General features: G+C 49.5%; 8 protein-coding genes across 8 annotated transcripts; 2 read left to right on the top strand and 6 right to left on the bottom strand.

The window, feature by feature from the left end:
• Window positions 1-3,546: 3,546 nt before the first annotated feature.
• GUITHDRAFT_149928 (hypothetical protein) lies at window positions 3,547-4,461 on the top strand. Its single transcript, XM_005841921.1, has 3 exons — window positions 3,547-3,808; window positions 3,998-4,212; window positions 4,261-4,461. The coding sequence occupies exons 1-3, from the start codon at window positions 3,623-3,625 to the stop codon at window positions 4,400-4,402; spliced, it is 543 nt and encodes a 180-aa protein (XP_005841978.1). The 5' UTR covers window positions 3,547-3,622; the 3' UTR covers window positions 4,403-4,461.
• Window positions 4,462-4,863: 402 nt separating this feature from the next.
• On the top strand, window positions 4,864-8,367 carry GUITHDRAFT_131951 (hypothetical protein; the record flags this gene model as incomplete). The annotated part of the gene is made up of 16 exons (XM_005841920.1): window positions 4,864-5,775; window positions 5,827-6,023; window positions 6,086-6,205; window positions 6,280-6,351; window positions 6,410-6,566; window positions 6,662-6,719; window positions 6,767-6,848; window positions 6,965-7,061; window positions 7,171-7,245; window positions 7,454-7,501; window positions 7,553-7,627; window positions 7,686-7,718; window positions 7,770-7,867; window positions 8,082-8,155; window positions 8,206-8,280; window positions 8,327-8,367. 16 exons carry the CDS (start codon window positions 4,864-4,866, stop codon window positions 8,365-8,367), a joined length of 2,214 nt encoding a protein of 737 aa, XP_005841977.1.
• A 201-nt stretch (window positions 8,368-8,568) lies between these two features.
• GUITHDRAFT_149927 (hypothetical protein) lies at window positions 8,569-9,111 on the bottom strand (the record flags this gene model as incomplete). The annotated part of the gene is made up of 4 exons (XM_005841919.1): window positions 8,569-8,726; window positions 8,780-8,861; window positions 8,914-8,951; window positions 9,005-9,111. Coding segments are annotated over 4 exons (281 nt in total), but the record flags the coding sequence as incomplete, so codon positions are not given.
• Window positions 9,112-9,960: 849 nt separating this feature from the next.
• Window positions 9,961-11,655, bottom strand: GUITHDRAFT_99638 (hypothetical protein; the record flags this gene model as incomplete). Its single annotated transcript, XM_005841918.1, has 2 exons — window positions 9,961-11,223; window positions 11,278-11,655. 2 exons carry the CDS (start codon window positions 11,653-11,655, stop codon window positions 9,961-9,963), a joined length of 1,641 nt encoding a protein of 546 aa, XP_005841975.1.
• Window positions 11,656-12,644: 989 nt separating this feature from the next.
• Window positions 12,645-13,328, bottom strand: GUITHDRAFT_54498 (hypothetical protein; the record flags this gene model as incomplete). The annotated part of the gene is made up of 7 exons (XM_005841917.1): window positions 12,645-12,718; window positions 12,764-12,826; window positions 12,872-12,916; window positions 12,966-13,032; window positions 13,084-13,137; window positions 13,189-13,239; window positions 13,284-13,328. Coding segments are annotated over 7 exons (399 nt in total), but the record flags the coding sequence as incomplete, so codon positions are not given.
• A 2,139-nt stretch (window positions 13,329-15,467) lies between these two features.
• On the bottom strand, window positions 15,468-20,577 carry GUITHDRAFT_62926 (hypothetical protein; the record flags this gene model as incomplete). Its single annotated transcript, XM_005841916.1, has 3 exons — window positions 15,468-16,143; window positions 18,311-18,633; window positions 20,089-20,577. The coding sequence occupies 3 exons, from the start codon at window positions 20,575-20,577 to the stop codon at window positions 15,468-15,470; spliced, it is 1,488 nt and encodes a 495-aa protein (XP_005841973.1).
• A 741-nt stretch (window positions 20,578-21,318) lies between these two features.
• On the bottom strand, window positions 21,319-21,639 carry GUITHDRAFT_62983 (hypothetical protein; the record flags this gene model as incomplete). The annotated part of the gene is made up of 1 exon (XM_005841915.1): window positions 21,319-21,639. A coding segment is annotated over one exon (321 nt), but the record flags the coding sequence as incomplete, so codon positions are not given.
• Window positions 21,640-21,687: 48 nt separating this feature from the next.
• On the bottom strand, window positions 21,688-22,134 carry GUITHDRAFT_63214 (hypothetical protein; the record flags this gene model as incomplete). Its single annotated transcript, XM_005841914.1, has 1 exon — window positions 21,688-22,134. A coding segment is annotated over one exon (447 nt), but the record flags the coding sequence as incomplete, so codon positions are not given.
• Between the last annotated feature and the right edge of the window lie 249 nt (window positions 22,135-22,383).

Raw genomic sequence — 22,383 nt, 5'->3', positions numbered from 1 at the left:
AAGTCAACCACGAGTCCACACACTACCCCCAGGACCACTGTCCTGCTTAATTTCAAACTATACCCGTAAATTTCATTTTATTTTCAATTCAAAGAAGATATTTTCAAAAGTTTATTGGAGACTTTGCTTTGGGAGGACCCCCTCGCAGTAGTTGTCAGTTAGTCTTGAGGCATGGCAGATGCTCCAGTGGAGGGCAGATGCGGGCGAGTGGAGGAGAAGGTCTATTGCGATTCCATGGCACATGTTGTGAAAATTTTGTGAAGGAATGATCAACATGCTTGCAATGACATGTTAGAGAAGCGAACAGTTGAAGAATCGTAGTGCTATCACAACAAATGGGTTGTGATTGGGAACTGATGTGGGTTGTTGGGAGGGGTCAAGACATGAGATAGGAACAGTGCAAGACAGAACAGTGCAAGACAGAAGATCAACAGCTTGATCATCTGCCACTTGCTGAAATGGAACAATCCCATGATTGGTTCAAAGATGTCCAGACGTTGGCCGAAGTCCTGAAGAACTCGGCGACGGTCGTAGACGACCAAGTAGAGGCAGCGAAGGCTCTGGCAGGAATGGCCAAGTCAGACAATCTCAATGATCAGATGTCACAGCAGAAAGCCATCGTCTTGTCGGGAGCTGCCCACAGCCTGCTGAAGCTCGTGCGAAACTCGAAGCACGAGCAGCTGCAATGGTGGGTATCGCTGGCTATGACTCAGTTCGTATATGCCAACGAGCTCGTGGTAGAGAAGCTTGTCGACTTCCAGTACTTCTCCGGTAGAGAGGAGAGGATGCGAGCAGCGTTTCCCAACATGGCAGAGGATGAGATCGGCGAGGAAGAGCTCGCTCAGGTGGAGCAGGCGCTGAGAACTTCGACATGCCTGATGGAGACTATTGCTGGTATGCTCAGCAATTTTCCGCATTACACCACCGATCGCGTCAAGTTTGGTTTCCTGCATGCAGCAACCAACATTGCCAACGCGCACTGGAGGTCCCATGAGCTGTTCTTTCGCCATGGCATCGTCAACAAGGTCAGACCGATATTGCTGATAGGCAATACCCCAGCCCTCGTCTCCGCTGCTGTTTCTTTCCTCGCTGCTCTCTCCTACAACAAGTCGAGCTGCATGCCGCTCATCCGAGCGCGGGTGGTTCCCAGCATTGCGAACATCGCCCGCACAGAGCGCCAGGATCTCAACTCAATGAATGCCGACGTCGCTCGCAGAAACATCCAAGGGACAGCTGCTAGCAAGATACAAGCGCTCGGACGAGGTTTCTTGACCAGAGGGGAGTTTGCCAAGGAGCTGCATGCGAGAAAGATGAGGAGGCTGATGGGTTTTTTCACCAACCTTGTTGTGTACAAATGCTTCTTGCTCTGGAAGTTTTTCAGGGCCCAGAGCTTGGAGTTCAAAGCGAAGCTAAGGAGAGCAACGGCGAGTTTGTTTCAGAGATCTTTGTACTTGGGATTCCGTTCAATGAAGATGAATGTCGAACTGAAAGCTCAGCGCAAGAACGCCCTTCAGATCGCCATGCAGTTCGCCAAGCAGTCGAGCTCAGCCAGTCACCTGTGCTTCTCTGTGTGGTACGACTACATGCTGACCGACGGGCCTTGGTGGAGCCCGGACGCGAAGCTTGAGGAGGAGGTGAAGAAGCGCTGCTCTCGCTTCCTCTCGCTCATGTCAGGCCAGTGGACTCACGTCTGCTTCAGCGAGTGGAAGGAGATCCTAGTGAAGAAGCACCGGGCCATGAAGCGATGGATGAACGCGATGCTCTTCTTCGGGTGGGACCTCTGGGTCGAGTACATGTGCACCGAGGGCTCCTGGTGGGAGCCGGATGCCGCAGTGAAGCGCCTGCTGGAGGAGAAATGCTCCAACTTCCTGGCAGCGATGAGCGGGAACTACATGCAAGCGTGTTTCCAGCAGTGGAGGGAGCTGGTGGGGAAGAACAAGCGAGCGAGGGCAAGGTTCTTCAACAGCAGCCTGAGCAAGGCCATGGACGCGTGGGTGGACGAGACGTTTTACGAGACTGCCATGCTGATGGAGCGAGTGCAAGAGAGGTGCGGGAAAGTGCTGGCGCTGATCACAGGAGAGTTCTTCTCCGCCTGCTTCCTGTCATGGATGCAGCACACGAGCAAGATGAAGAGGAGCAGGCGGTTCCTGGAGAAGGTCGTACGGGGGCCCATGGTGAAGGGATGGGAGAACTGGGTGGAGGTGATGTGCGTTGAAGGTCCCTGGTGGCAGCCGGACGACGAGATCATGACGAAGCTAAGAGACAAGTGCTCCAACATCCTGGCGCTGCTCGGAGGTGACTTGCTGAGATCAGTCGTGTGGAACTGGTCTGCTCTTGCCAGGAAGAACAAACGCGCGATGATCCGATGGAAGAGACAGTCAGAGTACGAGGCGTGGAGGAAGTGGAGAGAGTACTGCAAGGTAGAGTTGGAGATGAAGACGATCACGCGGGCGATTCAGCGGAAGAGAGAAATTTCTCACAAGTGGGAGGCGCTAGTGGACTGGGAGTACATCATACGGTCAATAAGGTACAACAGGAGCCTCGTGGCGGATGCGCTCATGATCTGGTTGAACGTAAGGAAGGTGCATGCATTCAGAGCCTTCGACGAGCTCGTCCTCATTCGCAAGTACTTCCGTGCTGTCATCGCCAAGTTCCGCGAGAGGTTCAGGATGCGCCCTGCTCAGCGATGCGTTCTTGCTCTGCATGACTACGTGGAGAGGATGGCGCACATGCGTTTCATCGTCAACAGGATCAAGAACAGGAACGCTCTCACCTGCCTCCTCCTCTGGTCAGACCTGGTGCAGGATACCAAGATCGCGCTGCGGGAGCAGATGTGCGCTAGCAGCGCTCTCCTCCTCCGTTGGCTGAAGAGACCCATGTACCAGTGCTTTGAGCTATGGCGGGACAAGTGGCAAGAGCTGAGGAGGAACCGCAGAATCCTCGAGCGGATGGCGTACAGGATGAAGAACGCGTGTGTGGTGGCATCGTTCAACGACTGGAACCGTTTTGTGGACATCATGGTAGAGGAGAGGTTCGAGGAGCTGAAGCTAGCGGTATCAGAAGCACTGCAGAGGGGGCAGATGACCAAGTTCGTGGAGTCGGTGGTGAAGCAGAGAAGGCTGTTCCATCGGTCAAACGTGCGGTGGAACGAGTTTGTCAGGACGTACCTTGAGGATGTGATGAGGGAGGTGGTGGAGGAGGAGGAGAACCAAGTGGAACAGATCTACATGAGGCTGAAGAGGAGGAGGAGGAGGCAGGAGAAATTCGCCTCTCCTGCCCCTGCAAGCTCGTCTCCCCACGGACTGCCTGAAAGAGGAAGGGGACAGGAAATGGCGTCGTCGTCAATGGAGGACGCAGCGCAGAAAGCACCCATTGCTCGGTCGAAACGCAACAGATCGAACAGCTTGCGGCAGGGAGGACAACAAATTATCCCGCCGTACTTGCTGAAGCTGCGTTCGAATCCTCTCAGTGTGGACATGTCAAGTGAGCAAAAAACACGATGATGATGATGATGATGATGATGATGATGATGATGATGATGATGATGATGATGATGATAATTGGTGTCGTGATAACGACTGCGATTGACGATGACGATGATCGTGATTTGCCTGGTGTGCAGATGATGGCTACTGGAACAAGTCAGACATCATCACAAGGTAACGTCGTCCCCTTTCCCTTTTACCTTCTTTTCTCGTCCGTACCTCTCCTCTACTTGCCTCTGCTCCTTCTCTCCCCTTCTGCTCTTAGCGTTCTGGTCAGGGAGAGAGAAATCAAAGACAATCTGCGGAGCTCCAAGAATCCAGAGGTAATTCCTACTCCACTCCTCCCACCATCTCCTCTCCCCCCACCATCTCCTCTCCCCCCACCATCTCCTCTCCTACCACCATCTCCTCTCCTCCCACTACATCTCCTCTCCTCCCACTATCTCCCCTTCCCCATGATCTTTCCCTCCCCCCCTTCTCCTGCTCCCTTCCTCCTGATGCTTTGCATGCAGTTGGTCGAGAAGCGAGCAGCAAGCACGATGCCATTCATCTCCTCCAACCGGCGACCTGTCCTTGATCAAGAAGGCGAGGACACGAAAGAGAAGACGAAGGAGGAGGAGGGAGGGAGAAAGGTGATCCCCCTCAACATTATCAGCAATGATGATGAAATGGCTGATTCCGCTCAGGACGATGTTTCAAACAAGCTCCCCCAAGTTCCTAAGTTGAGGTAACTTGCGATACTTTGACATCCTTTTCTCACGTGGTGTTCCGCAAGATTCGATGGGGAAGGCAGAGGTCGGAAAGAGGAGGAGGAGGAGGAGGAAGGGGAGTGGCCATGGATTGTTGGAAAGCCGAGCGTCTTTCCATCTCTACACAACTCTTCCCTTCCCTCCCTACGAAATACTTTCATCTTCTGATGTTTGTAGTGTACAGCGACTTTGATGTCTTGTGAATGAATGTAATGTAGATGGTGCCCTTGAAAGTTTCGTCCACCCAACATTCCGTTCTCCTCCTCTCCTCTCCTCTCCTCTCCTCTCCTCTCCTCTCCTCTCTTTCTCTTCTCTTATCTTCACCTTCCCTTTCCTCTCCCCTCTTCTCTCCTCTCTTCTCCTCTCCTCTCCTTTCCTCACGTTACATCTCTCGACAACTTGCAATCGCAGCATACAACATTTGAGTTTCGGTCCACCACCCCTACCCTGTGCATCCATATTGTACCCGGTGCTCTCGATATTTGACAAGTCTATATAGGTAGGGGTAACTCCATGTACCCCACCCCCTCAATTCAATTTTCGGGCGAAGTGATAGCCATGGCAACAGTGCTGGTGGCTGGAGCTCGCCCGTTGGCAATGAGGAGGAGGGGGAGGAGAAGAGCTTGATCATGGCTCTCCCCAGCATCAGCTTGCATCAGGACAGAAGCATCATCACGGAGACTCTCTCGAAGACAGGAGTCGACGTAGAAGTCTCCTTCCTGCCCGAGTTGTGCCGAGATAGCTTGTCCAACATGATGGATGAGGAAGACAAGGATTATGACATCGTCTTTCTCACAGGGGCAGGAACCAGTTGGGATCAGAAGAGCTTCTTGCTAGAGGATGGCTATGGCATGGCAGATTACGTTGACCTGACCACCATCAGGCTCGTGATCCCTAAAGTACCGAAGCTCATGATTGTCGTGGGACAGTTTGGGGACGAGTTTGCGAAGATTTTGGTGGAGGAGGGGGTGTGCCCTGTTGTCTTCCTCTTTGATGATACAATCGCCGAAGGCTCCTCAACTTTTTCTCCCTTCGTGCAGACCCTGATCGCTGCGATCGTCGACTCAATGGGGAAAGAGAACTTGGATGTGGTAGCTAGAAGGAGTATGGAAGCTTTCAAGTCCGAGCATCCCGCCTGCGACAATTTCGTCAAGCTGTACATTGCTCTCCGCGCCATCGCTCCAGCAGGATCCTTGAAGCTCAATCAGGGTGCATGCAGGTTATCGGAGAGGAACGGCTGCGCCGCCATGAGGACACGGCAGAGCGCGCGAGTACATCATAACATGGCGTATGATGGGCGATCTGAAATCATGGTCAGCGTGCTCGACGCGTTTGACAGGAGGTGTACACACACAGCCGCGCTCCTGCACGGCCCGTCAGGGTGCGGGCGCACCGAGCTCATGGCGCAGTTGAGCCTGTGGTATCTTGATCGAGAGAAAGTCAGTCATGTGTTATGGTGCAACTGCGATGAGCAGTCAGACATGTCGCACCAAGTGACAAGTCTGGAGACTTTCTTTGAACTTGCAGGAGGAATGATGAAGGTTGTGAGGAGCTCTTGGACGGTTCTTGTGTTGCTCATCATGTTGGTGTAGTTGGGAATTGCCGGCAGGCCGCTCGCTGACATGCGGGAGAATGAAGTGTTGCGCGCTTTGAAGAGCAACAAAGTGATCATCGTTTTCGATGACTGGCATGCGTTGAGAGAAGAAGCAAGAATGGAACTTGCATGCTTCTTCAAGAAGATGCCGGCGAATGTTCGTCTCCTCATCAGCTGCCGAGGTTATGATCACAGGTTTGTAAGGAGGACTTGTTATCTCCGTTGACACCCGCCGATGTGATTTACGGATGTGATAGTCTCGCTGTCAAACATTCGATGGAGCTACTGAAGAAGTGCAACGTCGAGTTTCTGCCTGTGGCTGTTCCAAACATCAAGGGGGGTGACGCACAAAGAATGTTCTTCTTGCACATGGAAAGGTGAGTAGAGAGGAAGAACGACGATTGAGACCAAACATGTTATTTACTTCTCTCTTCTTGCTACCTCTTGTCAGATGTAAATATGGTGATACACACCATCCAAAGATTGTTTATGAAAATCCATACCTCCGGACGGGGCAGTGCAGGTTGCCGATATGCTCCTTCCTGTCTTGACATTGTGCCATCTTACAAACCATCACTCAGCCAGTTGGGCGATCTCGATCCAGAAGAGTTCGAGGCTCTCAAAGATTTGTGCGGGTCGAAGCTCGGGCAGGAAGGACAAGCGCATGTTCTTGCGACGATGATGCTAGCGTCTTGCGCGTCTGAAGCTTCAGTGAATCAGTGTGTCACACTGTATCAAGTTAGTCTCATTTCAATTCGTTGTCTCTGCGTCATGTTTGAGTGCCTGCTCCTCCTTGTCGAAGATGTTCTCGTTCTGACAGTACAAACTTGCAGGACGAGAGGTGCAAAGATTACGGTTACAGTCTGGATCTTAACTTTGACTGCCTGGAAGGTTGACAGGCTGAAATTCTTGTTGTGCAGTTGATGTGTTGTTGACAGATTGTGAAGATGAGCGACACCAGAATGTCGACAGAATCTTGTGGCCCGCTCTTTGTGTGGCACATTTCTTCCTGACAGACAGGTGAAGGAGATGCTTCATTGCAAACAGTTGGACGGAGTCGATGATGATGATGATGATGATGATGATGATGATGATGATGATGATGATGATGATGATGATGATAATGTTGTTTTCAGACACAGGGATATTTTGATTCGTATGATGTATGCTGGAATCCCTCTAACGGCAGATGAGCTCGCAACCATGAGTCAAGACACGCCGGCAGCGATAGAAGTAAGTGACGAGAAACATTCAGAACCATTTTCTCGACGTTGATACGTGTTGCTTGTTGCTCCTTGCTTGTTTCTTTCCGTGATTCTTCCTCTCTTTAATTCACCTGCAGGCATTGAACAATATGCTCTTCAACTTTCGGCTCATCTGGAAGACGCCGATGGGGTTGTACTACGTCATTCCTGCTGTAAGGGATAGCATCTTTGCGCATCTCAACCGAAGAAGCGGACGAGTAGCTGCATAAGATGTCATCATGGAGCTGTTGACGTTGTCACAGAAGGGAAGTTTGTTCTCTCTCGAAGACTATCTGGAAGAGCCGTGGATCTCAGCATTGTGATCGCAAGCTTTCCTTTCATGTTCGTGTCCTCAAACAAGTTTCTAGGATCAGATGTCAGGCAATCGACGTGCTCCAACCTCTCATCTTCTACTTCAGCAACCTTCGGGTGACAATGAGGAGCTCGAAAAACAAATAGCGTCGTTGAACGTGTGGATAGGGGGCCTGGGCTGAACTTGTCACTGCTAAACATCTTAAAATGCTCTTCATCTCTGAGAAGCTCGACAAGGCGGAGGTCAAAGATGATGACGATCGCGTTACCACCGTCATGCAAACCTGATGAGAAATTGCAGAACTCAGGAGAAAGTCTCTTCCTGCTGTATCAGGTCACAACCGTTCGATTGTCACCGTTACTGAGTTACTGATTATGCCACTAGGGTTACGAAGTTCTGTTGCGCAAGTGGTTCTGGGATTGGGATCGAGGTGGGATCGCTCCTCCCGGAGGATTTGAAGCTTCACTGGATGGCAGATACAGGTGGAGATCAAAATGAGGAGTGAGGGAGACGAGTAGGAAGAGCGAAAGATGTGAGGAGGAGAGGAGAAGAAACAGAGAAGAGTGGAAGAAGGGAGGAAAGATGGAGCGGGGATAGAGGAAGGGAAGACGATGAGATGAGATGATAGAGGAGGAGGAGGAGGAGGAAAGGGGGGGGAGGGGAGGTGCGAGTAGGTATCCGATGATTTCTCTTCAGCACGATCAGGGGAATTCCCGAGCACTACACTCAGACTCGAGACCTTCTGAAGCAGCCGCACATCCTCGCTGGCAGTAAGTGGCCGATACTCATGATACCAGCACTGAATCGTCGTTATGGTCAGAGCGCGACATGCAGAAAGTAGCAGCTGAGCTCTTGAGCGGACAGCTTTTCGCCATTGGGGAATATGAGCTGTCAAGTGAGCTCGACAGATCTGTGGAGTTCAATGGTGATGTCTTGCGCAGAGAAGATCATGCGATGGATCACGTTGGTCTCTAAGAAGTGAAGGAGGAAGAAAGAAGGAAAAGCATAGAACGAACTTGTCTGTAATCGATGTGCAAGAACACGATGCATGAGGACAACAACAAACACAAGAAGGCGAAGTATGAACGGAAAACGTGCTGAAAAGGTGTATTAGTGAGGTGAAGACAAGAAAAGCGATCAACAGTTTCAATGGCGATGCGAATGGAAGTTTCACAACAGGGGTGCAAACGTCAAATGTTCTTTAATCCATGAACATCTGTAATATATATCATGTCGACTCCTTGAAGCCTAAAATCTCCACGAAGTCCTTCCAAAGGATGCACAGATTTATAAAGGACCCGGAAACGTTCCCGCCTCACGCTGGTCGTTCCACTTCTCAATCTGCATCAGGTAGTTATGAAGACGTAGGCAAGTTGTTACTCCTATCTCCTCACCCATTCAACGGGGCACAACGAAATAAAGTGGTGCTTGATCTTCTTGCACTCCTTGGCGTCTTCGCCATGCACGCCAGCGCACCTGCAAATCCGTGAGCATGCAACGACAGTGACATGAAACGGGGAAAGTTTGCCTGAAGAATTCGTTGTACTTGGCATAGCAGTGCTTCGTCTATAACAACACTGTAAGAGGAAACCTGTTGCATTGAGCAAGATTGCATCTACCTGATTTTGCTGAGGGTTGTAGGCATTGTAGGGGGCAGTGTGGAGGATATCCTTTGCGGTAACACCCGCAGGGAGCTTGACTTCCTTCAAACCTTCAACAGACATGCTGGCACAAGAATTCAACAACTCATTTTGACTTGCTCGACAAAGATTGTCTAAGACAAGAATGAACACAGTGACGGGGTCAACCGTGTTAAGAAGGATCAAACTAACTGCTGCTTCCCACGGTCAACGGCCACATTTTTCTTCCGTCCTTTTCTATTCGTTGCAGCCTCAGCCCCTCCTCTCCTTGAGGAACATCTCGGCTGAGGACATTTTCTGGCTAGCATTGAATCTAATCTCACACGTCTCCCTGCCCTCCTCTCTGTCCTTCTATCTCCTGCATGACTCCTCCTGCCCCTACAGATCCTCGGCGCTGGCCATCTCGACCGCACCTTCTTTCGTTTCAACTCATATTGAAGAATTTCGCTAAATTTTCAAAGCTGCAGCATTTTTTTTGAGATAAAAAACGAAATATTTGGCAGCGGCTGTCGTCGTGGGGGCGCAGTCCTTTTAAAATTAAAAAGGTATTAAAATTCTACCAATAAAGAACCGTAGACGCAATATCTTCGTACATATTTTAATAACTCATTTTATATGTCTAAAATAACTGATTCAATAAATGTTTTTCATGATACATGGTAGTGTTTCGTGTCACTGTTTGTAGTATATGATTACTAAATATATTTATATTTTGTATGGAAAAAACCAAATAACAATATACGTCTGTACCAGAAATAGAGATTTTTGTGCGCTAGTAACAAGGTGCCATCACTCACTGACTGAGTTGGTACTGATTTTTAACTTAACAGGCTTTGAGTAAAGACTGAGTTGCATTCCGGGCTGAAACCGCCGGGCCCTCACTTATGAAGGATCTGCCTGACTTCTGCTCTGTGATGAACTAACCCGGTGACCAGCTACTTCTGCTTGATGAAGATCAGTGCTGTCTGCGGGCCAATCTTGATGCTGCCTCCTCGCGTTCCTGCCCATGACGATACAGCATGCGCTTCATCAATCTCTATGCCGAAGCCGAAAACTTGCTCCTTGTAATGTCCGACGAGCTCAGAGCCCTCAAACGCCATGCTCTTCAGCTCGGCCCATTTCTTTGACATGTTCATCAGGATGAAGCCATGTTCGCCCCTCGTCATGGCAACAACTTGGTCATGTACGCGGCAATCGTTGATGGAATGATGCTTTCTCTTGTGTAGCCTCTTGCTGTCTTCATGCTGCAAATGTGCTCGCATGGAGCTGACATGATCCAGCATAATCCTCTTGACGCGCTGTCGCTGTGCTTGAGCAGCAAAACTCTCCAGCTCTGCGCAGTCCTTCATCAATTCCTCTTGCTCCGCCGTAGCACTCTGGCAGGGAGGAGCATGTTTTTCATCCGCAGGCGGGGTGTCTGTCGCGTTGAAGAAGTGCAGCCGATGCGGAGGTGCCTGCCGAAGGTACATCTCTTTGCGGAACGCGATGGCCTTCTTCACTGGCTGCTTGTCCTGATGGTGAAAGTCGTGATCCTCGGGGAAGACCAGAACGGTTCCTGTATCGATCGCCATGATGATAACCCATGCTAGGATACACCTGTGATCGTCCCTTCTGTAGCCCATGGAGTGAGCCATCTCCTGGTTCATGATCGTGTCGTGGTTCCTGGCGAAGCGTACGCTGTAGGGGGAGAGCTCGGGCAGGTCGTGCAACATCCTGCTGTTCTGGCCAAGGATGATGTCCCTCAGCCTCCAGCACAGGAGGAAATCCGTGGACTCGGCGATGCTCATGGTCTCTGCATGCATGTTGGGATCGCCCGAGAGCACTTCGAAGTAGATGAAGCAGTCAGCTTGCTTCGACCTGATGTGATCCACGTAGAGCTTCAGAGTAGAGGGCCTGATGTGCTTGGCAGCATCAAAACGGAACCCCCGCACTCCTGCAGACATGAGGACATCCAGGTGCTTCTTGTGGATGCTCAACACCTTCTCTGTTGGCTTCAAATCCGACCACTCGCCTGCTCCCCACCCCTCGAACCTGTTCTCGTTGTCCCAATCAGGGTCCCTGCTGCAATCCTTCCATGGGTGAAAGTCTGCACGAGTGAGCGGAGCAAACCTCTCCTCTAGACGCTTCAGGAGATGTTCACGGTGTTTTGAATCCTTCTCCGACCTGTGCCACTCATCTCTGCTCGCAACAACCGCCATCTGTCAAGGTACTGTCAGAAGACTTGAGGGGACGCAAGAAAGAAGACTACACACATGGTTGAAAACTACATCGGCAATGACGATCATTCCTTTCTCCCGAGCATTGTTGCACAGTCGCTGAAGATCTTCCAAACTGCCAAGGCCCTCGATGTGCTCATGGCTTACAGGCTGGTATCGAGCCCACCACTCAGACCCACATTCGAATCCCGCATTCGCCATATGAATGGACTTCTGTAAGGGAGACAGCTGAATTGCATCATATCCAGTGTTTCGCAGGGAATCAAGCTTGTCATGAAGAGAATTGATCCTCATGTTGAATGCATGATAGATCGTTTTGATACACGACGGGTTGCGGTTCGAATCTGATAGCATATTGGTATTTCCATACACAGGAAAGGTGCCGAGGAGTACAAAGAAGGCGAGGAGGATCATAACAGTCTCTTTCTACTTCTGTCAAGGACGAGATGATGTTGTGCTTGCAGGAATGTCGAGCGCGTGAGAGCAAGCTTCAGGCAAGATACAAAGAGCGGCACCCCTGCATGGACCGATGGGTTGCAAGGAAGGGGGGGGAACAAAAAATAAAAAGTAAAAAACCAGACAAGGCAATCTGTAAAAGAAAAAAACAAACGAAACTGCCGGGACCTCGAGCTTACTATCGGGAGAACGAAATTCCGAGGCTAGTGGGCGGTGTGGCGGAGTAGGGTGCAACGAGGCTCGGAGCGTACATGTGGCAAAAATCTCTAGTTCAACTTCTTGTTCTCCAAGATTGCAATGAGCTCCTCGTACTGCTGCTTCCTTGCTATGTCCAGGGCGCTCTCTCCAATGGTGTTGCGATGGTCTCGCTGAGACCGCGGGTCAAGTGGGATCAAGTCAGAGGAGGTCCAGTCCTCACCTTGCAGCCTATCCTTAGCAGCTGCTTGACAACTTCAACCTTCCCTTGCCTGCAAGCATGTTACTCGTGCGATGACTCAGCGGCGTACTAGTTAAGACACCTGCATGCATACAGCAGCGCGTTTTCTCCTGTCTCCTTGTCGACCGTTCCCTTCACATCAGCGCCCAGAAACTTGATGAGCTTGATCGCTTCTAGAGGCTACAACAGGTTAAATGATGACCTCCACTCCTCCTGAAAGTGACAAGAACCTTGGAGCAGTCGATACATCTGCGAACCAGTTTGATCCTTTCAGCAGGCTGTGAACATGGTAAAGGTGTCATCTCGTGCAAACTGACCGCTGCAAGTTGCACCTGCTGTATTCCCTGTCCTAGTCCAACGAACAAGACGTTGATATTCCCTGTCTCTCTCCTCAACACGACAGAAGTATGCATGAGCAGTGTACCCCATTCCTCATAGGGTAGCCAGCCCTCGAGCTGTTCTCTTGTCTTCCATGATCAATGTCAGGCAAAGAGAGGTTTGACCCACCGCTCCTTACTTTCTCCGGCGTTGAAGAATTCACCCACTTCAGCTCGTTGAACATTCTGTGCATGTGCGTATCGACACCTACAAAAGTTTCTCAACTACAGCAAAACTTTCTCTTGCACACACCGATCCCGGAAATGATTCCGAACGCAGCCTTGAGCGTGATTAGCGCCATCTTCGGTCCAACACCTGAACGGGTCGAGTCAAGTAAGAGGACAGTCGCCTTCTGTTTACCTGGAAGCTCACAAAGCTCTTCAAGTGTGCGAGGAACCCTCCCTCCTACAGAGTCATCGATCAGCAAGACAAGACATGTAGCGATCGACTCGACCGTGTTTCTCTTTCAAGATCATGGCAGCTTGCTTGATGAACTTCGTCTTGTTGTTGTGGAAACCAACCTGATCACATGAATTGAGATGACACGGGCAGTTGGGCGAGTATTTGCAAACTTTAGAGATCATGGAGTCCAGCTCTTTGTCCGACATTTCTAAGACAGAGTCAACCTGCAAATCATGTTTCAAAGTCAGGTATGCCATGTGGATAGGCACTAAGACCGTCAATCCCCTCTTCTTCATCGTGATCATGGCTTCGGCAACAACTTGGTCCTGCCAACCAGCTCAGGTTCTCATGGATAACATATACTAAGCACTTTCGTCTGACTGCTCAGCATCAAGGCAACGAGTGCGTGGAATTCATCCATCATCCCTGTCTCCTCGTTGAGCCCCAACTGGCTCCCTTGTCACTGACCAGTATGCGGCAACGCTTTCACTGTGTCACGTACCGCTTCGCTCCCTGCCCAGTCTACGGGAAATCTCTTTCTTTCCTCAGCTCAACGACCTGAAAGAATGTCAGTCATTTTTTTTTCACCACACGAAAGTTGTTACCAGGTCATAAATGTCCCTCCATCCCTTTGGAGGTTTCAAGCTGCCCGGCTGTATGGGGACTCGTTTTCTGCTCTTCTTTTCTGGAGAAACAAGATCACTTCTTGAACTCTAGGCGCACCTCAAACCTGGGGAAGCTTCTACGCTTGACTTGGAGTCTTCGAGTTTGTTGTCGTCAGCGGCGGAGCTGTTGATCTCATCCTTGCACTGGCTCATTGTGACTTCTTCTTCTTTCTTCACCATCATTGTCAAAGAATCATCTTCTTTCTTCACCATGGGTTCCAAGGTATCATCTTCTTGCTTGACTTTTCTTGCTCTTTGATATGTCCTCTTCTTTGTAGGCTTTGTCTCATCGACGGCATTCGCTCCTTCACTCACTTTGGTTGCCTGCCTCCGCTTTCGCTGCGGTCCGAGCATTGCAATACCTGCGTCTTGTGGTGGGCCCTTGCCATCGGGGAGATTCTGAGATTCTTCGCTTATTCCTACGGACGTTGCTGCCTTTCTCTTTCTCCGTCCACTCACCTAAGAATGTGGTTAAAGAACAAAGAAAGCGATGCTTGACATGAGGATGAGAAGGAAGGTGGTGGTGAGATCGATCGAGAATATAATTTACCTTATTTTCACCATTCATCTGCATGGTCATGGATCTTGAAATGAAGCTGGGGGTTGGAACAGCCTGAGACACTGTTGATAGAGAGACACTGGGAACGATTGATCTGCTGATCCTGCCGAGTCTCGACGACACAGAAGCCCGCGAATGCTCAACAGCAGCTCTTGGCTGTGTAGACTGAGTGAATCTAGAGAAGATGGAGGCAGGAATCCACAGAAATGCGCAGATCGGACGGAATGCAGACACCAAAGTTGCAATGAACAACAGCCTGCCATGCAAGAATCAGATGCAAACAACACAAACATGAGATCAGGAGGACGGATCTCACGAAACCTTAAGAGAGGACAAGTCAAGTCTACCTGGAGGGAGCAGGTCTCGTCCTCAACGCGCCACTTCCTCTACTTCCGATCCCTGGCATCCTACCATGGCACCGCCCTAAGAGAAGGACCCTACCTCTTTGATATGGGGATCTACTACCCTACCACGGCATATCCCCGCAAAACATACTGGAAACTACCCCTTTAGTTGGTCCCCTTTCAGCCATCACCCCCACATGCGAGGTCCTCTGTCGGAGGTTTAGACCGTTGATATGACAGGAGAGGGAACAGGAGGGGCAAGAGGAGCAGGTTGAGGATACAGGAGATGAGATGCAAGCAGGTACAAGATTGGATGTGGGATGTGTAAGATAAGGTGATGTAGGAAGAGTTTGTTCGATACCGGGGACATCTGGAATGGATACAGAAAGAGGTCAGGCTGATTAAGAAGTTTGTGCGGAATGCGGTTGAAGCATGAGAGTCAAAGATTCGAATGAGAGTCAAAGATTCGAATGTATCAGCTCTTGGAATACTGTACGGAAAACAAGTTTGAGCTCGTGTATTGTCTTGAGATATGCGAAGTACATTCATAGTCATTCATCTTCTATGGTGTCGAGCTACGTGTGATGTGGAGAATCCTTCGCAACTCGTAACGTACATATACTTCTGATATCCTTCTTATCTGTGCCCTGTGCGATTCGTCTTCGCCTTCTCCTCTTCGCCTTCTCATTCTCTTTGCCCTCACTCTACTGCCTACTGCCCTGCTTGTCGTTCTATTCAGCACTTTCAAACTCTCCGAAATATCTAGATCGAATTTCATAAATCCATGAAGAGACATCATGTTCCACAATATTGCAACATGCTTTAAACATTTCATAGCATGCTCCCCAATGATCGTTGTTCGTTGGGTGCAAAACTGTTGATAGCGCATTTCACGATGATAGGATTCTATGGATCAAGTCACAAGTTTATTGAATTGAGATGTACAACTTAAAGCGTATCAAAGAATAAACATTATATACAAATGATCAAGACAGCGGGTAGCTTTCCTGCACAAATCGATCCAGTTCGAGGTCTTGCCAATACTCCGCTCCTTCTTCACCTGATACGTGAACATTCTTCTTGTTCTTGTCCACGTGACCCTCGTGATACTGGGAGATTTCCAGTCTCTTGAGGGAGTCCGGAAGCTCTGAGATCCTGTTGCCGGTCAGAGTCAGCACATTGAGGTTCTTCAAGCTCCCGATCTGCGGCGGAAGACTCTCAAGCTCGTTATCCTGCAGCCAGAGCTGCTCTAGGTGCTTCAGGTACCCGATGCTGGACGGGATGCTGTGAAGGTGGTTGAAAGCCAACCACAGCTCCTTCAAGTTGGTCAGAGTCTTCAACATCTGCTTCGGAATGTCTGTGAGCTGATTCTGAGAGAGCGATAGGACTTCCAGCCCCGTCAGGCCTCCAAGCTCTGGGCAGACATGGCGGATGTTGTTGCCGAACAAGACAAGCTGCCGCAGGTTGTCAAGTTCACAGATCTCCGGAGGAATGTCTTCGATGAAGTTGCTGCCGCAGGAGAAGGTGACGAGCTGCTCCAAGTTTCTGATGCTCTCTGGGATCTTCTGCAGTCTGTTGCTGTTGAGGTTGAGGATGGTGAGCTGAGTGAGCTTGAACAGCGCTGGATGCATCCTAGAGATCCGGTTCTCCGAGAGAGACAACCTGGTCAGCCCTGTTAGCAGTGCGATGCTCGGCTCAATCTGTTCGATTCCGTTGCCGTCTATGGCAAAGTCCTGGATGCAGTACATGAGAGTGAGAATCTTCGGGATACAGCCGAGCTTGTTGTGCGAGACATTCACAAGTGCGATCTGTTGAAGCTGCCTGATCTCTGTGGGGATCTTCATCAGGTTGTTATTTGACATGTCCAGCCAAGTTATCTTGGGGTAGTTCAAGATGATGTTGTCAAAGTCAGACAAGTCGAAGCCGTCAAGAAGCATCATGTTGTGCTTGGGGCAGTCAAGGATTTGTCTGAAATATCGCATCATCGTCGTTGGGCCCTTGACCTGTACTTCCTTGGGAGGATATCTCATCAGGTCGTTTCCATCATAGTGCAGCTCTTTCAAATTCCTGCATTCTGCCAAGTAGATGCTGATCTTGTCCAGGCTGCAAAGATTCACATAAAGCTCTTCCAATTTCTCGCAGCTCGAGATATGATCCGGAACGTTCTTCACCTGCAAACATTTCAGCATCGACGTGAGCAGGGATGCATGTACGACTTACAGGATTTCCTGAGATATCAAGAACCTTCAGGTTGTTCATGTTCGTGAACACGATCGACATCATGCTGAAGTTGTTGTACGCGAGTTTCAACTCTGTCAGCGACCTCGCAAACTGCCCGAAGTTGTTGGAAAATCGTTTGACTTTGTTGTGCGAGAAGGAGAAAACTTCCACACCCAGGATCTTGTCAAGAGCTTCTGGAAGGATGTCAAAATTGTTGTGATCGATTCTCAGCGTCTTCAGAGGTGCTTTGCACAGTGAAGCCGGGAGGTTGTAGAGCTTGTTGTGTTGCAGATAGAGTTGTGAGAGCGACTGGCAGTTCCCGATGTTCTCAGGAAGTTCGTAGAGGATATTGTTTCGCAGATCTACAACTTTCAAACTTACCAGATCTGAAAAACTTGGAGGTATCCATCGGATGTCATTCTTGGAGCAGTCCAAGATGGTGAGATCGGTGAGTTTCCCAATGTCTTCAGGAAGATACTCTAACATGCTCTTGCGACATCTCAACTCGACAAGCTCAGTCAAGGTGGCAACGGAGTAGATATTCTGCTTCACCAGCCCCCCGCCCATCTCAGCGTCCAGGACAATGTCGTCAATTGTCGATTTCTTCGCCTCTTGGAGAGCAAGAGCTTCTGAGAAGTTTGCTTGTGCCTTTCTCTCATGCTCTAGCCTCTCTTCTTCCGAAGCAAAAATCTTCTTCCCCTTCTTCTTTCCCTTCTTCTTTGGCATACCTCCTGCCTCCATCCGTTCCAACTTTCTCTTAAACCCTGAAGCCTTCTTTGCAACCGTCTTGTCATGTGCCCTCAGATCTTTCCTGCGCTTCCGCTCTATCAGTTTGGCTTTCACCGACAGGATGGCCTGATAGAACACAACTTTCGTCGCATGCGCAGCATTCTTGATCATGCTGAAGTCAACCTTGAAGTTTTGCCCAGCAAAATTATCCTCCAGGAATTCTTCCATGGGTTTTGACCTTTCCCTTTCTGCCTCCTCCACATTATCCTCACCCTCCTCGTTAGAACTTCCTTCAGAGGCTTGTTCATACTCATCCTCCAGGTGGGTGTTCTCTTGGGATAGACCGTAGACTGCATCTATCAATCTTATCTTCTCGAGGGGGCCGATCGGCAAACTTTCAACTTTCTGGTTGTCTTTGACGAATTCAACAAGATCTATGACTTTTCGAACACCATGATCCTTCGCCATCACGTTGTAAAGTTCCTCTAGCTCGATGCTCTTGTACAGTTTCATCAGCGTGAGGTTGATTGGGCCGATGTCGTCTTCGTCTTGCTCGACCTGAGCAACTTCGACTTCGATCTCCAGGTTAAGGTTTCTCAGGTTGTTCTGCGACAGTTCAAGCTTCTTCAGGCCTGAAAGCTCCCTGATGTTTGAAGGGAGGAAGGTAAGAGAGTTCTTGGAGAGATCTAGCTCTGTGCAGTACATAGACACCTCCCCCACCACCACCTGCAGCGTGTCTTCGTTGAGTGCAAAGTTTCTCAGGTCAAGTTTTGATGTCACTCGGCAGTGCCAAAGTCGGTAGAGGAAGTCAATGACTACCTGCACCTCGCACTTCAAGACTTGCTTCGGGGGCATGACTATCGGAGGGTTCTTTGCAAACTCCAGAATCTCCAGCTGAGTCAAAGCGCCAAGGGAGAGAGGAAATCGAGTGATTCGGTTGTCGTTGAAAGACAGCTCCTTCAGGCTTGTCAGATGCTCTATAGAGTCCGGCAGTTCAGTGATCATGTTTTCATCCAACACAAGGTAGTCCAGTTTCCACAACTCTCCGATCTCCTTGGGAAGTGTTTTCAGTTTGTTGTAAGTGAGAACAAGGTCCGTCAGGTTGGTCAGCAGCCCCAACTCCTTGGGAACCTTTGTGATGTGATTTTCGACCAAGATTAGCTTCGTGAGAGTTTGAATCTTGAAGATCAAGTCAGGAATCTCCTTGATCCTGTTCCCAGTGAAGCACAACACCTCCAAGTTGGAAAGGATAGCGATCTCAGGTGGAATGTACTCAATCTCCTGATCAATCAACACCAGCTTCTTCAACTTGGGGATCTTGGGTATGTGTTCAGAGATCATTTCAGAGGTGATTCGACCCCCAGGAAGCTGGAGCCACGTCAGGTTGGTCAGGCCGAGTCGATCGATCTCAGGAGGGAAGTTAGGGAACGATCTCTTGGCATCCGAGTCGATCTCGCCAGCAGTCACGGGGTCCAAGGCAACCTCATGGGGAACGAACCTGTAGTCCAACTTGTTGGAGGAGACGTAATGCGTGTGACCGCTCTCGACGTATTCATACCCCACACAGTCGTTGAGCACCGTCAGGTACTTGATCATGAGCTTTGCGTCTCTTGCAACGATGGTCGGCGGCCACTTCATCTCTATGGCGGGATGAAGCCAGCTATCAAGCAGCCCGGCTTTGATTGAAATCTTCTGCAGGTTTGTGAGAACGTGCAGGTGATGGTGAAAATGATCCAAGGAAAGATTGCGATCAAGATTCAAAGATTTGAGGTTTGTGAGAACAGACATGGCGGAAGGCAAACAAAACAATCGATTCTCTGAGAGGTCCAGAGACGTCAAGACTGACAAGTTACAGACATCATTCATGACGTAACGCAGCCCAAACCCGCTCAAGTCAAGCGATTTAGATGTCCATGCCACGTGCATCTTGAAGAAGTGATTGATAATGGTCTCAACTCCGCGGATCGCAATCTCAGCGGGGATCTCACATCTCTTGATCCCGTCTGGCAACTCTCTTGCGGGGCTCCCCTTGACCATCTCCGACGTGTCAAACTTGAGCCTAGTGAGGCTGGTGCAGAGGACAAACGCCTCCGGCAGGTCCAGCAGGCAGTTCCTGTCGAGGTCAAGGTCTGTCAAGTTCGGCATCTCGCAGATGGTCTCGGGGAGATGACGAATCTTGTTGTCAGTCGCGTATAATTTCTCCATCCTGACCCACTTGTTGCATGTGAAGGGGAGAGCCTTGAGTTGATTGTAGTTGCAGCTCAGAGAAATCAGGTTCGAGATCCTCGTGAGGTCGTCAGGCAACGTGACCAGGTCGTTCTTGTCAAGGTTGAGGTGTGTCAACGTCGTCAGATTCTTCACATCTGCCTTGATGAATCGAATGGCATTCGACGACAAGTTGATCGAGTGCAAGTTAGACATGAGCATAAGAATATCAGGAATCTCTCTCAAGTCAAGCTCCTTCAGATCGATCGCGTTAGACTTCCTGGCTTCATACAGCGCTCTCAGGAAGTACAGGATGTTCTTTGATGCTCCCTTGCAGACATCCATCGGAGGAACTTTCAGCAGCTCATTCTTGGTAAGATCAATCTCAACTAGATTCGTCATGTATCCAACTTCATATGAGATGCCTGGCAGCCCCCAGCCTCCGCAGTCCACAGATAAGTTGTTCTTTGCAACCAGCAGATTTTTCAAGCCCGTGAGCTGGGGCAAGGAGTTTGGCAGCTGGACGAGGTTGTTCTGACTGAGAGAGAACTCTTTCAAGCTCTGCAGTGCACTGATACACTCCGGCACCTCGGTGATCTCGTTCTCATGCAGTTTGAGTTGTTCTAAGTTCACCAAGTTCGAAATCTCCTCGTGGATGGCCACTAGCCCGTTCTTGCTGAGATCGAGTGACTTGAGGGAGATCAGATTTCCAACAGAGGCAGGTAAGGTCTGAATCAGGTTGGCAGAAGCGTTGAGTGATTCAAGGCAAGGCATCTGCGAGATGACGGCAGGGAGTATCTGTATGTTATTATGATCCAAGACGACTTCTTGTAGATACTTCAGGTTTCCTTCGCCGGTCAGAAACACTCCTCTTGCCTCTGAGTACTCCCAAAAAGAGCTCAGCGCTGTTACTAGCTCGGGAGGAAACTGTCGTAACCCCATGCGGGATAAGGTAAGGGAGCTGGCAAACCTGCTCTCAGACACGATCTGAAGGTACTCCACAACTCCCAGGGCAGCGTTCTGTGAGAAATTCGGCTTGTCTTTCTTCACGATCTCAGCTGGAGGCGACAGAAGAAAGTCACTGGAGACATGAAGCTTAGAAAGCTCCTTCAGGTGGCCCAACTCCACAGGTAAGTGCCTTATGTCAACATTTCCTTTCAGATTCAAAACTTGCAACCTGATTAATTTGCAGACGGCGAGAGGCACCTTTCCAAGCTGATTGTAACTCAAGTCAAGCTCAGTCAACCACCTCATCTTGGCAAACTGTTCTGGAAGGTCGGTGAAATTGTTTCTGGAAAGATGCAGACATGTGATCGAGCCATGTAATCTTTGCAGGGCAACATCAGGGAAGTGAGAGAGATAGCTCTGATTCAAGTTCAGCCGCTTGGAAATTGATGCGCTCAGAGTCGAAGAAAGGTAGTCCATGATCAACTGCAAACCGCCTTGGCAGATCGCGGGAGAGGGATCAATCATTTTTGCATCGTCCATTTTCAGACAGCGCAAATATGAAAGATTAGCTAGCTCCACCGGAATTCGGCGAATTTGAGTACCATCGAACCTCAATTCTCTCAAACATGTTAGCTTGCTCACATTGACTGGAATGCTTTCAATCGGATTTTCACTGACAGCAAGACAGGTTAAAGCTGATAGTTGATCCATTCGTTCTGGAATGCTGTGTATCTTGTTGCTGTTCAGACGTAACTCTTTCATCTTTTGCATATTAAGCACGACAGTTGGAAATGTAGAGAGGCAGTTGTGGCTGAGGTCAAACACTTGAATTTCAGACAATGTTCGGATCTCATCAGGGACATTCTGAATTTGATTGTAGTCCAGACACAATGTATTTAAACGCTTCAAACGTCCCAGAGCTGGAGGGATGTCCTTCAACAAATTCTTTCCAAGATAAATTACTTGCAAGTTAGTCAATGCAAGGATAGTCTGCGGAATACTCGCAAGATTGAAAGACTCAAAATTAAGAAAGTCAGAAGACAAGGCATCAAACATATTCTTCACATAATTGAAAGTGTCCTTTGAACCGTTCAGTCCATTGACGATCTCTGGTGGAGGATCTTCAATTGGGTTGTCAGCGATCGAAAGGTATCGTACATTCTCCAAGGCGCCAAGACACAGTGGGATGTGTCGCATCTTGTTACTGTGTAGGCAAAGTTCGAAGAGACTTGCCAAACCAGCCATGGAGCCAGGAAGGTCTCTCAGTTGGTTATTGTTCAGATGTAAAGTACGCAAATGTTCCAACAGGCCAACTTCTTCCGGAACTGACCTGAGCCGATTAAATGATAACTTCAAGTCAACCACCTCTGTGAAAGCTGAAATTTCCTTGGGAATGGCCTTCAGCTGATTGTGCGATAGGTCTAGCTTCGTCAAATGGTGCAAGCCGAAGACAGGTTGTGGAAATGTCTGCAAGCTTGTAAACGGCAACGAGAGGGTTTTAGTAATTCCAGCTGCAGTGATTCTGTTCAAAAACACCTTGATGTTGTTCATGCCGCGCGACGCAACAGATAAGGGGGGGCTAACCAACTTGTCATTGCCCTCAATATTCAAAATTCTCAAATTGTACAATTTTCCAACAGCAGGAGGGATTTCAGTGAGATCATTGTTTCTCAGAGACAACTCAATCAACTCTTCGAATCTTCCGATGGAGGGCGGAAGCTCAGTCAGCTTGTTCGAGTCAAGGTGAAGAAATCTCAAGTGTACGTGGCTGCAAAGAGAATCAGGGAGGCTTTTTAGGCC

The sequence above is a fragment of the Guillardia theta genome, assembly GCF_000315625.1.
Source record: "Guillardia theta CCMP2712 unplaced genomic scaffold GUITHscaffold_2, whole genome shotgun sequence".
Lineage (NCBI taxonomy): Eukaryota > Cryptophyceae > Pyrenomonadales > Geminigeraceae > Guillardia > Guillardia theta.
This window is presented reverse-complemented; position numbering and strand designations above follow the sequence as displayed.

Bases quoted from the DNA above. Each gene is read 5' to 3' on its own strand.
- GUITHDRAFT_149928 (XM_005841921.1), top strand. From the start codon at position 3,623: ATGATGGCTACTGGAACAAGTCAGACATCATCACAAGGTAACGTCGTC. The intron at 3,809-3,997 runs GTAATTCCTACT...CTTTGCATGCAG, and splicing joins GGAGCTCCAAGAATCCAGAG to TTGGTCGAGAAGCGAGCAGC. The intron at 4,213-4,260 runs GTAACTTGCGAT...GTGTTCCGCAAG, and splicing joins CCCCAAGTTCCTAAGTTGAG to ATTCGATGGGGAAGGCAGAG.